Source organism: Symphalangus syndactylus, chromosome 15 (assembly GCF_028878055.3).
Source record: "Symphalangus syndactylus isolate Jambi chromosome 15, NHGRI_mSymSyn1-v2.1_pri, whole genome shotgun sequence".
NCBI classification, from domain to species: Eukaryota; Metazoa; Chordata; class Mammalia; order Primates; family Hylobatidae; genus Symphalangus; species Symphalangus syndactylus.
In genome coordinates, this window is record NC_072437.2 from 7,109,268 (window position 1) to 7,134,213 (window position 24,946).

General features: G+C 46.5%; 1 protein-coding gene across 3 annotated transcripts in view; it reads right to left on the reverse strand.

The window, feature by feature from the left end:
* CUL4A (cullin 4A) overlaps nucleotides 1-24,946 on the reverse strand; it is a 54,112-nt gene that overhangs the window by 26,125 nt on the left and 3,041 nt on the right. Inside the window, exons 1-8 of one of the 3 annotated variants that reach the window (XM_063618554.1) lie at nucleotides 19,650-19,754; nucleotides 10,462-10,530; nucleotides 8,968-9,041; nucleotides 7,311-7,396; nucleotides 5,310-5,472; nucleotides 4,686-4,775; nucleotides 3,531-3,613; nucleotides 1,785-1,852 (exon numbers count right to left, since the gene is read on the reverse strand). In XM_063618554.1, the coding sequence (XP_063474624.1) occupies nucleotides 1,785-1,852; nucleotides 3,531-3,613; nucleotides 4,686-4,775; nucleotides 5,310-5,472; nucleotides 7,311-7,396; nucleotides 8,968-9,041; nucleotides 10,462-10,489 (592 nt within the window). In that variant the 5' untranslated portion in view covers nucleotides 10,490-10,530; nucleotides 19,650-19,754. Of the gene's footprint in view, nucleotides 1-1,784; nucleotides 1,853-3,530; nucleotides 3,614-4,685; nucleotides 4,776-5,309; nucleotides 5,473-7,310; nucleotides 7,397-8,967; nucleotides 9,042-10,461; nucleotides 10,532-19,649; nucleotides 19,755-24,946 lie in introns of those variants that run through there. The other 2 variants (XM_055245124.2, XM_055245123.2) reach the window with 2 other exon arrangements.

The following is a 24,946-nucleotide window of genomic DNA, read 5'->3' on the forward strand; positions in this document are numbered from 1 at the left end:
CATTCTGATCTACTGACACAAACTTTTTATACTTTCTTACTAAAATCCATGTCTTAAGAATTCAAAAAAAGTATCTTTAATTTTTAAAATACTTCTAATAAAATTTAGGGTAAGCTTTTACATGTATAATTTACCATTTTCTTTAAATAATTTTGCTCAACAAAGTATGCACTGGAACAATTTATGCAAATTTCTACTATTTACTTGAAATCTTTTTTCTCTTTTTTTTTGAGATAGGTCTCTTGCTTTGTCACCCAAGCTTTTGTAGTTTTGTAGCCTTAACCTCCTGGGCCAAAGTGATCCTTCCACCTTAGCCTCCTGAGTAGCTGGTACCATAGGCATGCACCACCTGTGGCTTTAAAAAAAATTTTATTTTTATTTTTTTGGTAGAGACAGGGTCTCTCTTTGTTGCCCAGGCTGGTCGTGAATGCCTGGGCTCAAGTGATCCAAAGTGATACTTTGGCCTCCCAAAGTGCTGATGTCACAGGTATGGGCCACCATGCCTGGCCTTTTTTCTTATAAAGTGACTCCTTTCATAAAAACACCTGACACAAATTCTGAATGCATTTGTTTTTAGGTGGATAGGTGAAACTACATCAGCTGTGTAGGTTTCAGTGTGGAATAAGCAGAAAAATCATAACCAGATTGGACCCGTGGCTCTCAACTTACAAGCAATGTGATTCCAGGCACCAATATCTGGCTGTTTTAAGCCCTGGTTTTCTTATTTGTAGAATGGGGATAATGATTTCACAGAATTGTTTTAAAAGATATTTACATAAAGTGCAGTTGTTTCTAACAGGAGATGCTCAATCATGTTAATTCTCCTCCCTTTTGGTTTTATTCTGGTTTCACTTAAGTATCTCATTAGCCATAATACTATTATCTGACAATGTAGAACCCAAACCAGAATATATTTGAATACCATTTAGGGCCTTCTCAAAATTAAACTTTAAGGTTTCCAATGGCTTGAAAAAAGTCTTGTATTTTCCAAATACATTTAAAATGACTTTCAGAAGGTAACATTGTTTCAAATGGTAACAGTGAAATGTCCCAATAAGTACTAAAGTGTTATAAAGGTTAGACTGCTCATTATAATTTTCACAGAATTTAGTACACTTTGAAGCCTAGAAATAAAAGCAATAAACAAAGATTGAGGTAAGACATCAGCATCAATTTTAAAGGTGCAGGCTGCTAGAAGCCGTCTTCCTGTGGTCAGGTATTGTCACCACTTGGGGAGAAGTGGACGTGAAGGCCGCGCAGTCAGCACTACAACACATGCTCCTCTCTTCCAGAAAATCAGGAGAAAAGTGTACTGTGCTTAAGCAGGACACCTAGTTGGTAGTTCATCTGACACTAAGATGCATGAAGTCCACAGGTGAGGGAAGCCTCACGAAAATCTAATAGCCCGAACAGCTCCCTGAGTCCCCTACATCCGAGTGTGCATGAAGAACGGCCGGACACAGGAAATGAGTCTGCTCAGAGAGCTGCATCAGGCTCACTGCACCCACATTTCGGCATGTGCATGGTACAGAAGGTCCGCCGGGCCTTCCCGCCACTAGGGTTTTAGCAGTGAATGTAGTTCCACTAGGTGCCTTCCATTATTTCTCTTACTGATTTTTTTTTCTCCTGTGGATGGCTAACATGTTCATTAGAAAAGATTTTTAATGACTGTCTTATGAAAATAACAAACATCCTAACACTGCTATTTGTAATGCTCCCTTTACTTTCCTAATGAATTAAGGATAATTGTTCAGTTTAATTTGCACAAGAGTTAGGAAATCTACCTTTCTGCAGAATTGCTGTTAAATGTTCTCCTAATAGCTGTTTCTCCACACAAGCAATCAGTGGTTTCCTATATAAGGCAAAAGGAATAAGCGTTAGAAATAAAGCTTAAAGAAGAGACTGGTTCTCTGTAAAATACGGGGGCGTTTGTCTATGACAGATACAGTCTAGAGGCAATCAGAAAGAGAAGGTTAAGAGCATTTCCTCATGCAAACGGACGACGACTCCTGTTGCACTCTGAAGGAAGCACTTTCTAAAAACCACCTACTGAACAGCACAAACAGGCCCACAGGTGGGCCCAGGGAAGCAGGGATGCTTCTGCGTTATTCCAAGGATTGCTAATTTTAGCCATCTTCCCAAGCCTTCATTTCTAGTTTATAAGGAACGTTTTAATGTACCATCTTATAGAGAAGGGCAGAGCCGACATTCCACCTTCTGCTTCCTACATGAGCAGAAAGGGCTCAGGGAGGCTGCGTGTGACCCGCACACCCTGGTTGCGGGGCTTCGCTGTGGCTGCCGCTCTCTCCACTATTTCCCCCAGACTTCCCTGGCTGCTGCTTCCCAGTCTCCTGGGGGCTGCTCTTCTGCTCCCAGTTGGAAGGAAGCACAACATGGCCCCTGAGGTGCCCTGGCCTGGCCCGAGATCCTGGATTTCCCACAGGCTCCTCCAACTCCACATGTCTGAGTGACCAAATCTCTTTTTCTGCGCCCTCTCTGTTTTTGTGCTGGATTCTGTCATAATCCTGCCCCTTTCCTTACCTTACTGAGTCCAGTTCTGCACACCGTATCATTTTCATCTCTCCTCCTGTTTTCTCTGCTGAGTCCTACCAAGTCCTGTTCTGCACATCTGTACATTTTATCATTCCCTATTGGGTCCAGTTCTGCACACTGTATCATTTTCTTTTTTTTTTTTTTTTTTTTTTGAGACAGGGTCTCGCTCTGTCGCCCAGGCTGGAGTGCAGTGGCGCCATCTCGGCTCACTGCAAGCACCACCTCCCGGGTTCATGCCATTCTCCTGCCTCAGACTCCCGAGTAGCTGAGACTACAGGCACCCGCCACCACGCCCAGCTAATTTTTTGTATTGTTAGTAGAGACGGGGTTTCACCATGTTGGCCAGGATGGTCTCGATCTCCTGACTTTGTGATCTGCCCACCTCGGCCTCCCAAAGTGCTGGGATTACAGGCGTGAGCCACTGTGCCCGGCTGCACACTGTATCATTTTCATTTCTCTCCCTTGCTGTCCCCTCTGCCTCTGTCCTTGCCTCCCATCATATGGACACTCTGTGCCTGACACGCACGCTCACATAATCTCTCCCTTTTTGTTTCCCTATCTACTCATCAACCTCAGGTTTGCAGGAAAAAAACATTAGATGAAAAGAGAAAATTGTGTGACAGCACCATAAATAAAATTAAAGTGATATAAAATGTGTAACAGAGAGTGCACAATCAAAATAGCCTAATATTCAGTGATATTCCATTAACATAAATAGACCGTCTCAAAACTCAAAGATGCCAAGTATCTCAGCAAGATTTACTCTCTTTAGACAATAACTCATGACAAGGCACTGGGTAAAAACTGTAATTTGTAAATGCCAAATAATGACAACTAACAAAGTAAAATATGCTAGGTGCAAAAATACTCTTAGTACTGAATGAATTGACAAAGACACCCTTTATTTCAATAACCAGCCAGGAGAACCTTCCAACCACGGTGAAGATACGAACGCTCAGCGAGCAAACAGTACTTACTGTGTGCTGTGGTCCAAGTAAGTGATTACTCTGTCTCCTTCTTCCTCTAAGCGTTTACTTACATGGTTAAGATATTCTGGAACCTTACAAACAAAACAATTAAACGTTATCAGTAACAAAAAGACTGTCGACACTATCCAAGACATTGAAATTTTGTTTTCCTTACATGTAATTTTTTTAAAAAACAGTATATTCAAGCCAAATATTAACACAGATTAACAGGGAGGGAGAGGTAGGACGGAAATGTGTGTGTGGGGGACATAGAGAAAGGACCCTGAGATTAACATCCATCCTAGAAAAGGGCCCAGGCTGCACTTCTCTTTCGTCCCTGCTCACCACCAAGTTTTGGGGTCTGTGCACACCCTCCTCCCCTCCCCAGGGCCCACAGGGAGCTGAGCAGCACTTGGTAGGAGGGTGAGGTGCTAAATGGCAACCCTGCCCCGCACAGCTGGGTCAGCAAAAGCAAGTCAACAAGTTCGCTGCTCATTTGGGGGACAACAAACAACACGGCTGCAGGAGACTTCAAAGTACGCCCATGTTTCCCAAGACAGTGAGGGAAAGGCCTGAGGCTCTGCCGGGGTAGCTGCAGCCAGGCTCAGTATCTGACATGAAACTTCCTCTCCAAAGCCAGAATGAAGGAACCAATGGCCAGGGCCCATTCTAGGCAGTAGCACGTGCCATTTGGGTGAAGTCTATGGGGCAGGTTCCTTTATGATTTTGCTCTGGTATCTGGAAAAGTGGTTAAGTTTTTTGGGTTCCTATTACTATTACATGTTTTTTCCCATGGCTTTTTTTTGGGAAAATTTTTTGCAGTGCTTCACACAAATAAAAAGTTTTATCATTTGTATTTATTTTTCATTCTTAAGATGTTTTTATCATCTTGCTTAAATTTGAGTTGTTTTACTTATTTCAGAAAGGATCTTACAGCTTTTTACTTGTGGGGAGAATGCAATAGTTTCTAAGTTCACATAAACTAAATTCTTAGTATACTAAGAACGAAGCTCATTACTGGGGATTCTGGCAAGACTGCAGCTTTCAGAAGATTTTCAATGAAACGTTTGCGTGTGTGTGAAAAGGCAAACATGAGGAAAGTCCTCCCAGGTGCTCATCTGCAGCAACAAAGCCAGGGGATTCGGAAACATCTCATCATCTCACCTCTCTTTCCTGCATTAACCTTTGGCCTTCGGCAGCATATAAGCAATTAGTCTCTTCCAAAAATTTCAGTTCAAATGAGTCTTTATACACCTAAGAAACAAGCAGAGTTATTGACCAAAATTTCAATAAAGGAAACTATCTTTACAAGTGCTAACACATCCCAGTTTCTGACGGGGCAGGCTGCCATGACCTGAACTTGGAGCCGCCTGTGGCCACCCAGCCGGCCGGCTGCACTGTCCTTCCCAAAACGGCCAGGCAGGCCCTCCTCTGTTCTCTTCCTACAGTGCCTTGGGGTCCTATTGCTCTGAAGAACTTCGCCCTTTGTCCTTTTGTGTGTGTTGCTAATATTTCCCCCCAGCGTGTCATCTGGTTTTGTCTCTGTTTATGGTATATTTTCCATGAAAAAGGTGCATTTTATGTAGTGATATTGATCTATCTTCTCTTTTGTGGCACCTGGTGTGGTGTTAGCTTGAGAGCCATTCCCCTTCTAGGGATTTTGAAGACTCTCCTATCTTCAACAAATGCTTTTATGATTTCATTGTTTAACATCTTTGGTACAACCATTTATTCTGGTGCAAGTAGCGGGGCAGGTACCCAGGTATCTTCCGCACAGGCAGCACTCACCTGCAGGTCAGACAGCATGCCCAGCAGGCTCCGCAGCAGGCTCCGGTCCACGGCCTCGCCGCTCCTCTCGCGCTCGATCAGCAGCAGGATTCCATCAATGGTTTTACTCTGAACCATTTTATCACTAACAATGTGGGTTCTAAAAAGTTCTAATCCCATATCCCTGTATAGACAGTAAGAAACAAGACTACATTTTAGTTTCGCTTTTTAGAAGTTATGGGTGAATCTCCAGCTATGCTATTCAATATCATCCCAAAAATGTGAAGTTGCTAATTCTCTACATCTAGGTGCCAAGAATTCCTTTTTAAAAACTTCTGTTTCTCAGCCAGTCTAGTGTGCCTTGTATTTCCTTCCTTAAACAGAGCTGCTCCATGTTCCTGGAGACACTGCTAGGTCATGCATGCCACTGACAATAAAACTGGTATCACACAAGCTGCTGGCAGAAGCCCAGGGTCCTCGCCACCTTCCTGCTGAGTGACTGGAGACACTCAGGCAGTTGGGCACCACGACCCTGCCTGCCCCGCCTGCCCCACCTGCCCCGCCCGCCACGGTCTCCAACAGCCCTCAGGGTACACTCTCTTCCCAGTGTCCTCTGCGGAGCACGTCCCAGCAGCTTCCCTTCTCCAAGCCCTGGGAGCTCTCCTACCAAACGTTTGCTGCTTTCCCCTGAGAAGAGAAGGTGACACATGGCTTTCAGAGTTCATCCCAGTCCTCAGCTCACAGCCTGAGGAATCTTAGGAAGATGGTTCAGCTGCCAGTGGCTGTCCACAAAACCCATCTTGAGGGCTCTGTGCTTTGCTTCAACACTCCTGCTGTCCCCAATGGCCAAGTACTCCATTAAGGAGGGGCCAAAAATACAGATGCTGGGCTCCAGCCAGAAATCCTGAATTGGCACATCAGGGCAGGAGTGGTGCTGGTGGTGGCAGTAACAGTAATAGCGGTGGTGGTGGCAGCAGTAACATAGTGGTGGACAGGTGGTGGTGGCAGTAGTAACATAGTGGTGGACAGGTGGTGGTGGCAGTAGTAACATAGTGGTGGACAGGTGGTGGTGGCAGTAGTAATAGTGGTGGTGGCAGCAGCAGTAATAGTGGTGGGCGGGTAGTGGTGGCAGCAGTAATGGTGGTGGGCAGGTAGTGGTGGCAGCAATGGTGGTGGGTGGATAGTGGTGGCAGCAGTAATGGTGGTGGTGGTGGTGGCAGTAGTAACAGTGGTAGGCGGGTGGTGGTGGCAGTAGAAATTGCAGTGGTGGTGGCGGCGGTAGTGATATTATTATTATGGTGGCAGCAGCCGCAGTGGTGGGTGCCACACAGGTGTGCAGAGGGCCCTGGGAGCCACCTCAATGGTGGAGACGTGCACCTCCCTTGACTGCCCACCGCATTGCCATGGGCCTCTCCTGTTGCTCTCAGGCGTGCTGCACACCAGGTCTGTGCACTTCACCACAGTTGGAGCAGAAAGGTGCAGTGGCCAGACCTGTGGGCTTGAGGTAGCTGCCTGGGTTTGAATCCTGGCCCTACTACTTGCTAGCTGTGTGACCCCGGGCGAGAAGCTTAATGTCTCTGTGCCCTTTCCTTCCTCAACTGTAAAATGGGGATCAAATGTTATTAGTTCCTGCCTGTGAAGCCCTTGGGGCAGTGCCAGGCAGGTAGCCAGTGCTTACGAAGGCTTAGGTCTCCACTTGTGTGACTCTCTACCCTGCCACTGGGATCTTCTCTTCAAAACATTAACCTCAGCTGAAAACCCTTCATGGCCCTCATCAGCTCCATCCCTCTCCACCCCCGACTCCTCACACAGGCTTCTTCTGGTCATGCTGCCATCCTAGCCATCACTAGCAGGAGATACTCAGCTTTGAACTTACTGCTTCCTTCCTTCTACTCTTTCTTTCTTAGCTGCCTGACCACCCTTGTTCATTCTTCAAAGCACAGGCCAAGGTTCACCCTCAGCCCTCCTCCCCATCCCAGAGATGGACAAAGTATGTCCTCACCACGCATTGCCCACACACACCTCAACCAGGATTCTTCTTGTAATGATCTCACGTTCAGGTTTTTAGCCTCTTGTGGTAGACTGGAGGTGGTATCATTTATTCTATTCTATAAACAATGTTTACAGTTTGTATGACAGTTATGGTACAAACTATGTTTATAAATTAAGAGTTTAGTGTTGGGCATGGTGGTTCACACCCGTAATTCCAGCACTTTGGGAAGCTGAGGTGGGAGGATCGCTTGAGGCCAGGGGTTCGAGACCAGCCTGGGCAACATAGCGAGATCCTGGCACTACAAAAAAATTTTTAGAAGTTAGTCGAATGTGGTGGTGCGTGCCTACAGTCCCAGCTACAGGGGAGGCCAACACAGGAGGATCACTTGAGCCCAGGAGTTTGAGGCTGCAGTGAGTTACGATTGTGCCACTGCACTCCAGCCTGGGTAACAGAGTGAGACCCTGTCTCTAAAAATAATAATAATTTTTGAAAAGCATTTAGACTATGGGCCAGACAACTGAGGTAGGGCGAGTTATTTTAACTTATGTGCCTTAGTTTATATAAAATAGGAGTGACAACGGCCACACCATAGAGCTGTTCTAGGGATTAAATACATTAGTAGGAAACAGTCCCTTGCACAGAGCAAATGCTAAATAATCTGCTATGATCACTTTTATCATCTCCATTCTTTCCTGGAACACAGGCTGTCTTTTCTCTGCAGCGTTTGCCTTCTCGTAGACCACATGGATGCCTGCTAGGAGATGTGTGGGAGTTCCATGAGGAAGTTAGAAGGGCAAATGGCATTAACGGGAGCTTCAACAAGGAAAGGGTGTCCAAAATTGCACGGATGTTGTATAAAATAAGGACAAAAATGCTTGCTGGATTTGGTAACTTGCAGGTCACTGACATCTCAGACAGGAGCAATCTCTACACGGCAAAAGCAGAAATCACGTTGCCTTGGGTCAGCGTGCCCAGCAGGTGAGGGTAGGAAAAGCAGGCACATTTTAAAGAACTTGGGTTTAAAGCTCATGAGAAGGCACAACATCACTTTTATGTATGAATGTGAGAAGAATGAAACACTACATTAACAGAGAACAAGACAAATCAGACGGTGAGACCGGACACAGCTTTTGCCCAAAGTCGGCTTGCAGGAGGGGGCAGGACTCAGCACCATAGGGTGGTGAGTGACCGTGAATGCTGCTGAGGAAAGGCCCCAGAACCCCTAGTGTATACAGTCCCCGAAAGATGACGGATGATGAGTGCCATGTGCTCAGGAGGCCGGGAGGCTGAGCAAGCCATTCCACAGGGGACACACAGCCTCAGGGCTGCGACCCCAGGGGCAGCAGGCAGTCTTTCTCAGAGTTTCAACTGCAGTGCTGGAAAGAGCTGCTCCAGGCTCAACCTCCAGTCGTCAGAGAGAAACCAAGATCCTCTGTCTCCACCCTCATGACCAAAGTCAGCCGCCTGTCCCAGCTTCCCGCTCCACTCCTCGCTGCTGGCTAGACACCTGGTATTTTAAGGCTAAGACCCACCTGGACTCCTACGTTCACGTTAATGATTTTGGCTGAAGAAAGGAAGGCACAAGTAATCACACACACTTTACCATCTTAGCCTGCCGAAGACACAAATGGGACGAAAGGCATCAGCTGCAGGGGAGACGCAGCTCTGCCCTGTGAGGACACTCACCAGATGGAGGGCAGTGTGGAGTTCTGCAGCACATAGGTGCGGTCCAAGAACAGGAAGATGCTTCTGATCATGATCTGACCAGCAGAAAGGAGAACCATTTACTTATGAATTCTACTAGCAAAATATTAAAGATCAGGCCTTTTAACTCCATGCTAGCTGTCTCAAATCCAACAACTGTTTCCTGTCGGTGGACAGGAAACACGGCCCTCATGTTTGATTTTTTTTTTTGAAAGTTAACTTTGTCCCCTTGGTATGCGATTTCCATCTCTTTAATGTCGTAAATCTGACTGTAGGAATTTTAACGCACTTAGCCTAAAACGGTATCTTTTTTTTTCTTTTTCTTTTTTTTTTTTTTTTAAAGAGATCCTGTGTTCAGCCAAGGCCTAAAGGATATCTTTTAAATTTGGTCTTTTTTTTTTTGAGACGGAGTCTCGCTCTGTCGCCCAGGCCGGAGTGCAGTGGCACGATGTGCAAGCTCAGTGCAAGCTCTGCCTCCCGGGTTCACACCATTCTCCTGCCTCAGCCTCCCGAGTAGCTGGGACTACAGGCGCCCGCCACCCCACTCGGTTAATTTTTTTTTTTTGGTATTTTCAGTAGAGACGGTGTTTCACCGTGTTAGCCAAGATGGTCTCGATCTCCTGACCTCGTGATCTGCCCGCCTTGGCCTCCCAAAGAGCTGGGATTACAGGCGTGAGCCACCGCGCCTGGCCTAAATTTGGTCATTTTTTGACTGATGTGGTACATCTTACTAGATTAGGGAGATGCACTAAGCTTTTAAAACTTGAGTTCCTGTTACATGATGAGGCTCTTGGATGTGTGTCTCTGACTCTGCGTTGCGAGCAGAGTGAGGGGACGCAGAATGATGCACTGGTCCTGTCCTGTGCTCCTACCATCGAGCCCACTACCTGGCTGGGGAGACTTGTGGACACATCTCACCAAAACCTTCCCAACAGACACTCAGCGAGCTCTAGCAGCTGCCAGGTACCTGGCCCAGAAAAGAAATACACCCATCGTCTCCTACTTATATCATTTAGAAAATGAAAGATTTCAACCTACTTAGGAAAGCTATTAATACGGTCTTTTCTCTCACTTAAGTAATTAACGGCCAGGTCACATTAAAAATGCAGACACGAAGTCAAGTCAAAGCCAAGACATCTACAAAGCCTAAGACGTTGGTTGTGCAGCTGTAGTAAAGACCTGGGATTCAGGCTAGATTTTGAGGAGTAAATTGTGCTTAAATTTAGAGACCCATTCAGGCATCTAAGAATCCTGTCACCATTGCGGACTGTGACTGTGGACCTGAAGGCCAAGAGGGTCAGTGGTGCCCTCCCACAGGAGCTGAGGAGTTCGCCTTCCCTGCTTTTCTCATTGTGCTGTTCAACTACAGCACCAAACACAGAATCCTCGACAGAACTTCTATGTCTCAGCTCTCAATCATGTGGGTGAGGGAAGATGGATGAGGTCGTGTTTTGATGAAAAAGTTAACAAGCTTACCATTTGTCTGCAGTGGTCCTGCCAGCATGTGTTAATCTTCTTTAAAAATAAAACACTATCTAGTGAGTCTGTACAGACCTGCTAAGGAAAACTTTAAAAACGCTGGCCAATTTAATTATTACAATTTTTTTTTTTTTTTTGAGATGGAGTCTCACTCTGTCGCCCAGGCTGGAGTGCAGTGGCACGATCTTAGCTCACTGCAGCGCAGCCTCCACCTCCCAGGTTCAAGCGATTCTCCTGCCTCAGCCTCTTGAGTAGCTGGGATTACAGGCGTGCGCCACCACGCCCAGCTAATTTTTTGTATTTTTAGTAGAGACGGGGTTTCACCACGTTGGTCAGGCTGATCTCCAACTCCTGACCTTGTGATCCACTGGCCTCAGCCTCCCAAAGTGCCGGGATTATAGGCGTGAGCCACCGTACCCGGCCATTATTACAATTTTAACCCCTTAATTTCAGCTACCTTCTCCACTGAATACTACACACCATTCAGTAATCAGAATACTGAAAGAATATTAGTCTTGAATGTTCATGTCCCCCCAAAATTCATAGGCCGAAACTCTCACTCCACAGTAATAGTGTTAGGAAGCAAGGCCTCTGGGAGGTGATTAGGTCATGAGAGTGGACAAGCCTCAAGAATGGGGTTACAAAAGAGACCCCAGAGAGCTCCCCTGCCTCTTCCACCACATAAGGATGCAGTGAGAAGGTGCTGGCTATGGACCAGGAAGCGGGCCCCACCAGACATGCAATCTGCCAGTGCCTTGACCCTGGACCTCCAGCCTCCAGAGCTGTGAGCAACAGACTCCTGCTGTTGATGAGCCACAGTCTATGGTGTTTTGTCATAGCAGCCCCAGTGGGCTGAGATACACTAGAAGTTCAATCATGGATCTCTGTGTCTCATCACCAATGTGCACTCAGCCTGCCTGTGCTGCCTTTCCTTCCCGCGGCCCCGGCTGCCTCTGGCCGCTCGCCACTCCCTCTCCAGCCTCCCTTCATCCACTCCTTCCTTCACTGCCAGACACTTTCAAGTCCCTGCAGGCAGAAACACACCCAGGCCATAAGTGCCCTGGGGCTAGGTGGCCGGACAAAAGGCCCCACTTCACAAAGGGCAGACACTGAACATACTCCCACAGGGGGGCTCCTGGAGATGGTGACTGGCCTGGTAAGAGTCACTAGGACTGTTTTTTAAAAATTAAAAGAGACGGCACCTCACTATACTCCTAGGCTGGTCTTGAACACGTGGTCTAAGTAATCCTCCTGTCTCAGTCTCCCAAAGTGCTAGGATTACAGGTGTGAGCCAGGGTGCCCAGCCTGTGGCAAAGTGCAGCTGGACAGGAAAATGGCTCAGGCTTAACTTCCAGCCTCAATGAAAACTAACATGAACTCTCATCCATACACCAAATTAGGAACACTCTTACCTTGACTCTTAGAATGTATATTTTTAGGAAAAAGGCCCAAAAAGTAGTTTAGGACAAAGAACTCAGAATATGGGCTCCGAGAGCAAGTGGTCTGGCATCCCTCAGGTTCATGCAAAGCTGAGAATCATAAACGACTATAAACTGCCTTATGATCTACGAAACACTCTTCACATCCACTCTCACTGAAAATCTCCCCAACCTCGTAGTGCAGGCATTGTTCCCTTTGTACAGATTCAGAAAATGGCTTGTCAAAGTGGACAGAACATGGACTTCCTACGTTTAACTCTTGATCCACCGCCTGTCAGCAACACGATACTGGCCAAACCAAGGGACTTCTCTAGGTCTGTTTCTGCTGTGCAGCAGACACTTCACACCTAGAGCCGACGTGAGGTGGTGACAACATCCTCACACACCGAGAGGAGGAAGAACACATCAGTTTAGTAGGATGCACAAATCAGACAGGAGCTGGAGTCTCAGGGTGGCAAAGAGTGGCCTGACAAGGAAAGAGTGCCAGGGAGGGTAGGGTGCCAGGCAGAGCGTGAGGAGGAACAAATGGTGCTGAGGACAGCCACGGGGCTCCCGGGGGGTCTGAGTCCTTGTCACACCAGGAAGTGCTGTGACCACAGCTACAGGGGCCTGGCTAAGACAGCTTACTCTATTTTTTCTTGAGGCTTTGCTGAATACTCAGAAAGCACTGCCAGAAAATTAAAAATAGACACTTACAGCAAAGACCTAATGGCTGAATGGTTAACAGGTTCCTCTGGAACTACTCTTTTCAAATTGTTCAAAATTATAATCGCTCATTATATTAGGAATCTACAGAAACAGGATGGACAAAACAAACAAAAAAACCCATCCCAAGTACATTTGGACAGGCTTCAAGGAACCCCAACAGCCATCCTGCAGCTCTGACTCCAGGAGCTGAATGAGAGCTGTGGCCGGGACTTCCCAGCAAGTCTCTCTGCTGGCAGGCAGGCCACACCAGCCGAAGGCGGAGCTTTGTTTCCAGATGAGGGTGCACAGATCCTTTAAACTTAATGGGGTTAAACTGACACCAGTTAATCTGACACCATCGGGCAGCTCAGGTGTTGTGAAGATAGAGTTCCACCTGGGGCAGTGTCTTGTTAAGATGGAAAGTCCAACATAAAGTGTTCATTAAATGAGAAACACTTCCTCTAAAATAGCTCTGTAAAATCAATCTAGATCCTCAATAAATAATTTTTTTGTTATTTCCCACAGAAAAAAGTATAAAATGGTAAGCTAAAATCAGTGTGACATTTACTAAGTAAGCTCTGGCCTTCTAAACATCAAAATCAATTCCATATGCTAGGATATAACACATAGCCACAATGTTGTGCAAGTAATTCCAGGATGTGAGACACATAGACACCGTGAGTCTGTCAATAGTGTATTCTCGAGGTAGGTTCTTCAGCAACCATCCTTTTTCTCAGAAAAGGGCCAATCTTCATTAAAGGATTTATACAGCCTACTGAGATGAGTTAGGCAGGTCTTCAAACAGCAAACAAAATCCAACAGCAGAAATGCTTACACCATAGGAAAAAACCTACCTATCATATCTGTAATTAAAAAGAAAAAGAAAAAGAAAAAGAAGGCAAAAAGACAGTGCTTCTGTTGGGGCAGAAGAGGGATACATACATTTTCTACCCTTGGTTATCTGCTTCTGCAATTCCAGGAACAAGTGGCTCATCTGCTGCCTCTACCCACAGACAGACCGGACAGACTGCGAGAGGACAGACCGCGAGGGGACAGCCCTAGGCCGACCCTCATTCATCCACACAACCCATGAGGGCACGGGTGCTGTTCTGTCTCCTCTGATCTGGCCGAGCACTAACAGGGTTCTCTTGGGCTTTCGTCTCTTCATCTAGAAAATATGGTCAATGAAGGTACCTACAGCTCAGGGTGTTGTGAGACAAAGCAATAACAGACACAAAGTCTTTCTAAGGAAAGACAAAGCCTGCTGTCGCCAGTGCGGATCAAAGGCACACTTAGAGGAAAATGGAGCTTTGCAACTTCCCCAACAGCCAAGGTTCCCCGCTCACTCCCGTGCCCTTCTCTTCTGACCACACGGCTGTCATGGTGTCCACCACTACCTGGCATTCTGTGGCTGACCAGAACTGCAATGCTGTCAAGGTGAACCAGGGGAAGGAAAATGTGAGTTTCATCTTTAATTATCTACAGGTTAGATTCTGAGGACAGTTGGCTTGACATTTTTTTTTTTTTTGAGACGGAGTCTCGCTCTGTCACCCAGGCTGGAGTGCAGTGGTACAATCTCGGCTCACTGCAAGCTCTGCCTCCCGGGTTCATGCCATTCCCCTGCCTCAGCCTCCCGAGTAGCTGGGACTACAGGTGCCCGCCACCATGCCCGGGTTTTTTTGTATTTTCAGTAGAGACAGGGTTTCCCTGTGTTAGCCAGGATAGTCTCGATCTCCTGACCTCGTGATCTGCCCGCCTCGGCCTCCCAAAGTGCTGGGATTACAGGCGTAAGCCACCGCACTCCGCCGGCTTGACATTTTTGAAGAGCTCCTGGTGCCCATGTAGCCTGGCTGGGTGGCACTGGTCCTGCAGCATGTGGTGCGGGTTCTGCAGCAGCTGCCTGTGGCTGAGCATGTGTATGAGTGCATGGGTACAAATGGCCTTTATTTTGGGGAAGGGACGTCACCAAGAGCAGGTATCAATTTTGAAAGGGACAGCTAAGTGCAGAATTTATCAAACACGTGAGACAAGAAAACGGACGTGGTAAACGAAGAAGTAGTGAATGACTCAATTCCACAAAGGCCCTTTTTCTACCTGCGCATCTGATGGGTTTCATCTATAATCTAATATCAGCATACAATCAAAATATAATCAGCACATAACATTACTTAAATCTGGCCGGGCGTGGTGGCTCACGCCTATAATCCCAACACTTTGGGAGGTCGAGGCAGGCAGATAACCCAAGATCGCAAATTCGAGACCAGCCTGACCAACGTGGAGAAACCCCGTTTCTACTAAAAATACAAAATTAGCCAGGCATGGTGGCACATTCCTGTAATCCCAGCTACTCAGGAGGCTGAGGCAGGAGAATCGCTTGAACCCAGGAGTGGAGGTTGCGGTGAGCCAAGATTGCGCCATTGCACTCTAGCCTGGGCAATTAAGAGCGAAACTCCATCTCAAAACAACAACAACAAATTACTTAAATCTTAGAAAGCAGAGTTACTTGAAGTACTGGAATATCCCAGAGGCAAAAGAAATCTGAATATGCAGACCTTGGAATACTCCCTGCCACACAGTATCTGAGCATCTGCCATCACATTAACATTTCCCTGTATGAGACTGGGCTGGGTCAGAACTCTCTTCCAGCAAAAACAAGCTTTTTGAGAGCAGGACCCATGCCATTCATGCCTGTCCCTGGTCCCCAACGCACAGTGCTGAGTTGGAGAGAAACACCCCATGTTTACTAGGTTAATGTACGAATGTAGCCTAAAAGCCTTCATCACAGTAACCTGCCACTTCCTGGTCTCATCATCCCTTCAGACTCTACTTACTGGTCACTAAGCTGCTTGCCATATTAAACTCGCCCTTCGATTCCCACAAGATGACTCTCCAGGTTCTCCTCTCACCTCCCTGACACCAGCCCTCAGCCACCTCCTCTGATGGCTCTGCTCATTTTCTTTTTAGAGATGGGGGTCTTGCTCTGTTGCTCAGGCTGGAGTGCAGTGGCGCAATCTCAGCTCACTGTAGCCTCGACCTCCTGGGCTCAAGCAATCCTCCCACCTCAGCCTCCAGAGTAGCTGGGACCACAGGTGTGAACCACACACCTGGCTAATTGTTGTCTAGGCTGCTCTTGAACTCTTGGGCTCAACTGACCCTCCCAACTTGGCCTCCCAAAATGCAGTGCTAAGGTTAGAGGCGTGAGCCACTGTGTCTGGCCACTCTGCTCATTTTTCCTGGGCATCTCATCCAAGTCTGGAACCACTAGATCTGTGTCTCCAGCCCCAAATGCACAACAGGCATCTCTACCTGAGTGCCTCACCTCCTTCCAAATCAACGTGACCACGACAGACCCTCCCCGCCTCAATCTGTGTCTGGTTCATCCTTCCATAGCAGTCAGATCCTTTCCCTCTGAACCACAAGAGGTTTGCTGGCAGGATGCTGCCATTCCACTCCGTGGTTTTGCTGCCCAGTCAAACCACTGTGGTGTGACCCCTCACACCACAGTGCACACACACAGGCACACTAACTTCTTACCAACATAACCCAGCCATGCTGTGCCTGAACACCTTGGCTCAATCTCCACCTTCAGATAAACCTCAACCTCTTGGTTCAACAAAGGCTCCTCCACAATTCAGCATTCACCTTCCTCTCGTTTTCCCCTTTAGGGATCCTGTCAGTGGTCAACTCTCCCACACCCAGCAGCATACCTGGCTCTTCTGCCCAGTAAGCTTCCTCAGCACCAGGGCTGCCCACGCTGCTCCCTGGCCTGTGCCACCTTGGCATCCCACAGCGCCTGCCACTTCCTCATCCATCCTTTAGGACATGGCCCAGACATCGCTTCACCCCTGCAATGCTCCCCTACACAGGCAGGCTGGCTGCTCTTTCTTTAGGTCCCAGGAGCTTATCTGAACCCTTGAAAACCCTTATCACAGGCCAGGTGTGGTGGCTCACGCCTGTAATCCCAGCACTTTGGGAGGCTGAGGCAGGCGGATCATGAGGTCAGGAGTTCGAGACCAGCCTGGCCAACATGGTGAAATCCCGTCTCAAAAATTAGCCGGGTGTGGTGGTGGGCGCCTGTAATCCCAGCTACTGGAAAGGCCAAGGCAGGAGAATGGCTTGAACCCAGGAGGGAGAGGTGCAGTGAGCCAAGATCGTGCCGCTGCACTCCAGCCTGGGTGACAGAGCAAGACTCCGTCTCACACACACAAAAAATAAATAAATAAAAACCACAAAAAAACAAACAAAAAAAACCCTTATCACAGCACAGCATAAATGCTTATCTTGATGCTTCTGCCACCGCCATTCGGGTTTAAGCTCCAAAGCGACAGAATCCCATTCTGCTCAGATTTAGTTTCCCAGGGCCTGGATTATACCTAGCACATGACAGATACTTAAAAACATGTGCCGACCCAATGGAAGGCTGTGGTGTGCTGGTCTATATGTAAACTTATCTCATCATTCTGCCAGAGTGACCTCCATGAACAATCTAATTCTGGTTTCTTGCTTAAAAAACCTGTGAAGACTGGGATACTCACAAACTGAAGTCTAACTCCTTGATAGTATCCACAAAGATTCAAATTCAATCTGCAACTCAGCATCACAGCCTAAGGGCCACCAGGTCTCTGGAGTTCTAGTTGTGCCCGCTGCTCAGGGTTTCCAGAGCACCCTCCACGCTCTGCTTCTGGTGCCACATCCACAGGAGGGCGCATCCTCCCCATCCTTCAGGAGGGTCTCCTCTGGGAGGCTCTGCCCCAGATGCTTCACATGCCACCATTCCTGGCCTGACTCGCAGTTCTCAACTCAAGATCTTGTCTCATGACTAATAAGGGCATTTAATATGGTAATGTTTTTTTCTTTCACCTTTAATGAACCAAATGATAATTTTTGTAATCACAGTTTTGCCACCACACCAGGGAAATACAGTAATTCCCCTGCCTCTCACATAGGCTTGCGACTTCTTGGAGGGTAGAAATCAGGCATGGGGGTCACTTTCCATTTTGCGGTGCCAGTGCAGTAGGTAGAAAGCAAGTGCTTGTGCAGTGAGTGAACTGATGGCACATTAGTCAACCCACAGAGTAGGAGTAACTGGCAGAAGATTCATTTGATCAGGTAATCAAATAGTAGTTTTCAAGTAAATTGGGACAGCAACTAGAGTAGGAACAATTATCGCCTACTGACTCTCACAAATGCCTAAGTCTTTTTTTTTTTTTTTCAGACAGAGTCTTGCTCTGTCCCCCAGGCTGGAGTGCAGTGGCGCGATCTCCGCTCACTGCAAGCTCCGCCTCCCGGGTTCACGCCATTCTCCTGCCTCAGCCTCCCGAGTAGCTGGGACTACAGGCGCCCACCACGCCCAGCTAATTTTTTGTATTTTTAGTAGAGACGGGGTTTCACTGTGTTAGCCAGGATGGTCTCCATCTCCTGACCTCGTGATCCGCCCGCCTCTGCCTCCCAAATTGCTGGGATTACAGGCTTGAGCCACCGCGCCCGGCATGCCTATGTCTTTGGGAGAAGGCTTGGGCATCTACCAAAGACTTCCCCCAAGCCTAGGAGTCAGGCCACTTTTTGGATGGAAACATCTGGAACACGGAACATGGGTTCCTGGAAGCGCACTGCTGAGCTGTGGCACTGGGGTGGGGCCGGCTTCTGTGAGCCCTCACAGGTGCCTCCTGAGATAAGGTGCACTTTGGCCACGTTCCAAAAGGTTGTGTGTGGTCACAGATCTCTTGAATAACCTCATGATCTTTAGGAAAGGGCTTTGCTGGAAAACACTGCAGAGGCATATTTACAGAAGCCAGCACAGCAGAGCTGCAACTGACCTCACTCACCATCTGTGGGGGGTGCTGTGGAGATTGTCTAAACAGAGACCTCTCGCCCTGCATTTCAGCTTCCCTGTCACGTGCTTCAACTTCAGCAACACCGACTGCTGCAGATTCCCTGAGGGTCCTTCCAATGAACTCAGAATGGTTTAGTTTCCCAAGATCAGGGAGATGGGGGAGCAGAAGTTTCCTCGAACTAGAAGAACACTTAGAAATAAGCAAACACGAACCACCCAATTTTACACATGAAGAAATGGAGGCCTAGAAAAGTACAGCCACAAGTAGATTTTCTGCAGTTATAAACTCTACTTTCTAATTCCTACCCAATGAGACACATGGACAGCTACAGTAATGGGAGGAGGCTGGGGAATGAGATTGAGTCCAGATTAAAGGATTTTCTATAGGATGCCAAGGAGCCCAGAGACTCCCCTGTAGACGTCTGAGTCACAGCTGGTGTGGCAGCAGAATTCCGAGATGCTCCTGCCCTGTCCCCACGTGGAGGATGCCTCACACGCAACTGTGAACGAGGCTGTGAATACGAAGGGTCATCATTCCTTGACTGGGTTACGGGTTACATCATATAAGGCCCTATCTCAGCAGGTCAGACAGGCAGATTCTCCTGCTGGTCTAGAAGCAGAAAAGAGTCGTGCTGTGAGAGGAGAGGCAAGGACCTGTGCATGTGGAGCTGAGAGTGACACCGAGCAACACAGGACAGAAGGCAGGGCCCTCGGTCCCACTACCACAGGAACTGGCTTCTGCCGACTGCCTGCCCATGCTAGCAAAGACCTCAGGTGAGGCCCCAACCTGGCTGACACCTTGACTTTGCCCGTGAGACTGAGCACAGGATCCACTGAATCCTGCCTGGCCTCCTGACAGACACAACTGTGAGCTGATAGGTGGGTGTCTCCATAAGTCGCCAAGTTGATGGGACTTTGTTGCCTATCACAGAAAGCCAATGCAGATGGTGTTTCTTAGAATAAAGGATACTCAAACTTTAAGACATTTTTCAGAACATTTCCTAAATACTTCAACCATACCCAATAAATGAACATGGTCTCCCTTTAATTCAGATCAGCAAAATAATTTAAATGGTAAATTTTGCTTACAAACCTACCAAATAAAAAAGAACTTTAAAAGCTGTGGTTTTAATATTAAGGATACTCATTAGTTCTTTATCATAATAATGTTCAGTTTTAAAAGACTTAGATAATGAATAGAAACTTTATGAACCAAAAAAAGGATATTCTCTAAACGGAAGGATCTGTGCCTGGACGTGGTCTTCACAGGCCTGACGCAGCTGCTTGTAGAGCATTGGGGAGACTTTGTGAGAACAGAGATTTTCCACAGCCTGCAAACACAAAGGGTACATCAATTCTTCAGTATGAACAACAGATTGGTTCATAAAAAACCTTATTGTTAATATAGCTGTAATCATAACAAAAAGGCACCCCACACCCTTCCCCAGTACTTCGGGAATCTACAAATAAATTATTTATTATGGCTAAGTTTAGGGCACTTCTTGTTGGAACACGGCAGTCCAGTCACAAGTGGCATGGGGGTAGAGGTAACAATAGTTAATGTGGGCACATTGCACCTGCTGGACCTCGGGTCCCAGGCGGCTGGCCTGCCCACTCCTGAGCATCTACGGTGCCCAGTCACTAGGGACTTCTCAACAGGTTTGATCCTCACAGGCCTGTTTCTGGGTGCTCCGATTCCTCAGTCTGAGGTGGGGGTCACTGGAGTGTGTGTGTGTTTAAGTTCACCTTGATGATTACAAAGTGAAATCAGGGCTAGAGAACCAAGAAAATCTTTTCCCTCAGTGACCACCTTCCCATCAGGAAGGAGAACAACAGGCTGGGCCTTCCCCTCACGCTCCCCAGGGCAGTGATTCAGTCCAAACTGAGCTTTTTCTGGGTGACACAGGCCAGACTGTATGGTTTCCTATTTATTTTTCTGCAGCCTAGATGTGTAATTCACTTCAGTTTGTTTAATTAAGAAACTTTTTTTTTTTTTCTGTGAACATCCCTAGCACAAGAAGAAATCTTTTTTTTTTTTTTTTTTTTTTGAGTTGGAGCCTTGCTCTGTCGCCCAGGCTGGAGTGCAATGGCAGGATCTTTGCTCACTGCAACATCCACCTCCCGGGTTCAAGCGATTCTCCTGCCTCAGCCTCCTGAGTAGCTGGGATTATAGGCGCCTGCCACCATGCCCAGGTAATTTTTGTATTTTCAGTAGAAGAGGAGTTTCGCCATGTCGGCCAGGCCAGTCTCAAACGCCTGACCTTAGGTGATTTGCCTGCCTTGGCCTCCCACAGTGCTGGGATTACAGGCATGAGCCACCGTGCCCAGCTGACACCATTTTTTGAGGCAGAAAATTTTTTCTCACAATATTTTTACCCACCTCAAAGAAACAATGCTTGTACATTCTTATCAGTTCTAATAAAATTTCCTTTCCAATCTTAGGTACAAAAACTTAAACTCATTCGATTCCAATATGAAATATTATAAACAGAACTATGGTTTTCCTAACAAGTTTTAAACCAATAAGGGTTTGAAAAATGTGGGAATATACAGAATAAAAACACTTTAGATAAATAATCTGAATTTAATTAGGATACAATATACCCCTAGGAAAAAAGGTAAAGTTATAAAGCTATTCATTTTACTAATACTTACAAGTATTAATAATTCCAATACTAAACATCGGAGAGCTGCTACATATTAACCAAAGTTAAATACATACAGTAATTACTACCATATAAAATACATGCATATTTACAAAGATCAAAAGAGGATGTGGAATAATTATAATCCTGTTTTTAATTACAATCCTGTTTTCTAGCAAGCTTATCATCCGTATAATAACAAAGAAATTCAAACTTTCCCCCTACATTTTGTCTTACTATAGACATAGGGAATTCCTACCCACATTCTGTATTGACTTCAACTCCTTTCTCAAACTCTTCAATTCCATCCCTTTGAATTCCATATCTTCATATTTTGGTCAAAGATCTGCCATCGTTTTGTCTCCTCAAACAACCAAGAGAACTTTACGACAAAGGTTTTGCTCCAGTAGTTAAACAGTGAATCCCACAAACATAATTATTACAAAGTAAGTTTCTTATATATAAGAAAATGTATTTTCTTCAGCAAAAATCAACAGTAACTTAGGACCATTTTCTGGATATTTTAATTCCTAGACCAAGAACCAATATCCTTAAAACCATCTTTTCCTGGTTGTGGCAAAGGACTAAATATTTTATAACTCACTCTGCCTCCTATGTGTCCTATTTGGTGCACATTTACTACTCATATGAGTCATATTGCAATTTACTTTGTTTTTAAAATTAAGAATCTAGGAACCTCTCAAAACAAGCGGCAAGCCCTGGGTAACCCGGGTTTGCTGTAGGTGCTGAGTCAGGACTCCCGGCTTCATATTACAGGCACTCATCACTGGAAAGGCGACAGCCTTTGTTTCTCCCCGCCCTGCCAACTCCTTGTGGCAGGAATATACTGGAAGACTTTTTTGTGCTGTTATAGAAGCAGCACAACACAGGAGTTGCCTCTCCCCAAAATGGATTTTTGACATTCAATCATACTTTGAGATTTAGAAATACCCTCTCTGGATGCATAAAGCAACTAATCAGATGGTACTGTGTGCTTCATGTTGGTGCACTCAGGCCATTAGTATTTTAAAGATTCACCCCAGAGAAAAGGAATGTAATCCAATGATCGGAGGTGGAGAAGTATCATTTGCATTCTACTCCTATTAGTATCAAGATGCTTTCCTTGTATCAACAGCCAAGTGAGGAAACTTGGTGTATATCTTCACCCAGCACTGTCTCTTCTCACATCACAGCTACTTCCTAACCAGCAGGTTCATCAAATGATTGTCTGTATTAGCTCAACAGACACGTGTGTGAATGTCAAATACATGTCTATTTATAGTGTCAAAGCATTGCCTGGAGTGAACTCACTGCTACTTAAACAAAATGCTCACTGTGGATAAGGGCAATCCCTGCTCTCAGATGTGGAAGACAGAACAAGAAGTCCACGGAGCTGTGGGACGCGACCTCCACAGTCACACAGAGACCTCCACAGCCACACGGGACGCGACCTCCATAGTCACACAGCGACCTCCACAGCCACACGGGATGCGACTTCCATAGTCACACAGAGACCTCCACAGCCACATGGACGAGACCTCCACAGTCACACAGCGACCTCCACAGCCACACGGGACGCGACCTCCATAGTCACACAGAGACCTCCACAGCCACACGGGACGCGACCTCCATAGTCACACAGAGACCTCCACAGCCACATGGACGAGACCTCCACAGTCACACAGCGACCTCCAGAGTCATATAGCGACCTTCACAGCCACACAGGATGAGACCTGTGTAGCTGTGGAGGTCCCATCCCTACGCTGGGCCTGCAGCTTGGGTGTGACGGAAGGACACCACCTAATACAAACGACTAACCGCTCCCTTTCACTGACCATTATCACCTGGTATCAACATGTCACAGAGACAACTACTCTGTGACTCAAGAAAGACAGCCTGGCTTTCCTCAGAACTTGTATGTCAGCTGGGTGCAGTGGCTCAATGCTTGGAATCTCAGCACTTTGGGAGGCCAAGGCAGGAGGATTGCTTGAGTCCAGGAATTCCCAAGGAGCCTGGACAACATAGGGAGGCCACACCTCTCTCTTTTTTTTAAAGGCCCGAGAGGTTTTTGTGCAACAACAAAAAAAACAGTTCTAAATCAAAACACAGAAGCTTTCTCTGAAACCTTTCTAGAAACGCAGTCTTCAGTTTTCTGTTGTCTCATTTAGCAACAAGCAGGACTAAAACATAGAGACACAAGACACAAGATGCACTTTCTTCAGGGAGTTAGTTATTACAGACCGAAATTCAGGTCGTTAAATGGAAAAGATCCATGCCTTCACAACATTCTCCTCTACACATTACAGGAGAAAAACGATAAAAACAAAGTAACAAACAGAGAAACAATAGGCCAGCTGAGGCCCACACAGTGTAAGTGACAGGACTCCTAAGGTGTTTCGAGGTAGAGGGAGACTGAGCAAAACCAAAAATCAAACATGAAAGCAAACCTTTCAAACTTGGGTGAGAATTGGTCCTTTCACATAAGATTCTTTGGCAAAGTACACACCACCCCACCTATACAAAAACTTAGACTTTATTTTGAAACACCAAGTCAAATGTATTGCCTGCTTGATCAGACATCAGTAATTTCACATTTGCTTTTCTTAGATTTCTATCCCACTTGCTTCCAATAGATCTGAGGCAGCTCCTGCTTCAGACTCTGAGAGGCCAGAAGCCCACCTGTGCGTGGAGAGATGACCACAATTAAGTGAATCAATTGATTCCACATGTCCCCTGGTTGGGCAGCACCTCCAGAGATGCCCCTGGAACTTGCGATGTCTCATTCCAAGGAGGAACCAGTGACTGTCAGTTTGGGGTAAGCACTCCTAGATCTCAGGGTTTCAAGACAGACACCTAAGGCACCTGCAAACATTGTTCATAATATCTACAGTGATTGTTTTATAAGACATCACTGTGTACAAAGTGTTGCAAAGTAATTCCGCCATTTTAAGTAAAAATAATGAGGCAGCAGATATCAGACAGCCAAATCTCCAGGAAAAAAGTAGTAAGAACCTTTAGCTGTAAGGTATCATCTTTTATTAAACCAAAGACCTCTGAGAGTTCAGGTGGGACTCTTGTTTCTAGTCAAGACACAGTACAAGAACTGTATTAACTTTCTGCCTGAAATAACCACAAAATCAGACAAAATATACGAAGCAACAGTTTTCGAAGCACTGAGTACTGGGCTACGAAAGACAGTGAATCTCAGAAAGATGGGAGACAAACAGGTCCCAACTGTTCAGCTTCCTGCGTGAAGAGCTTCCAGGTTGTTGTGTGGGGGCCCTGAGTCAGTAGCTGGGACTGCAGGTGTGCAACACCCCACAAGGCTAATTTTTAAATTTTTTGTGGAGATGGGGTTTCACCATGTTGCCTAGGCTGGTCTTGAACTCCTGGGCTCAAGCCATCAGGCCACCTCAGCCCCCCAAAGTGCTGGGATTACAGGTGTTAGCCACTGAGCCCAGCCTCTCAATACTGTTAATTTAATTCTCCTACATTGATCTATAGATTCTATATACCGTCAATCAAAATCTTAGCACACTTTCTTATACAAATTGGCCAATTCTAAAATTCACATGGAAACACAAGGGACCAAGAATAGCCAGAAACCTGTCCAAATGTATGAAGCTGGGGGGCCAACACACCCCGATTTCACAACTCACTCCACCTACTCCTACATGGTTTTTGACAAAGGAGCAAAGGCAGTCAGTAGGGGAAAAGAGACTGAACAACTGGACATTTGCAGGGAAAACACTGACTCTAGACTTTTTTCTTTGTTGTTGTTTTTTTTTTTTTTGAGATGGCATCTCACTGTTGCTCAGGCTGGAGTGCAGTGGCACAACCTCGGCTCACTGCAACCTCCACCTCCCGGGTTCAAGCGA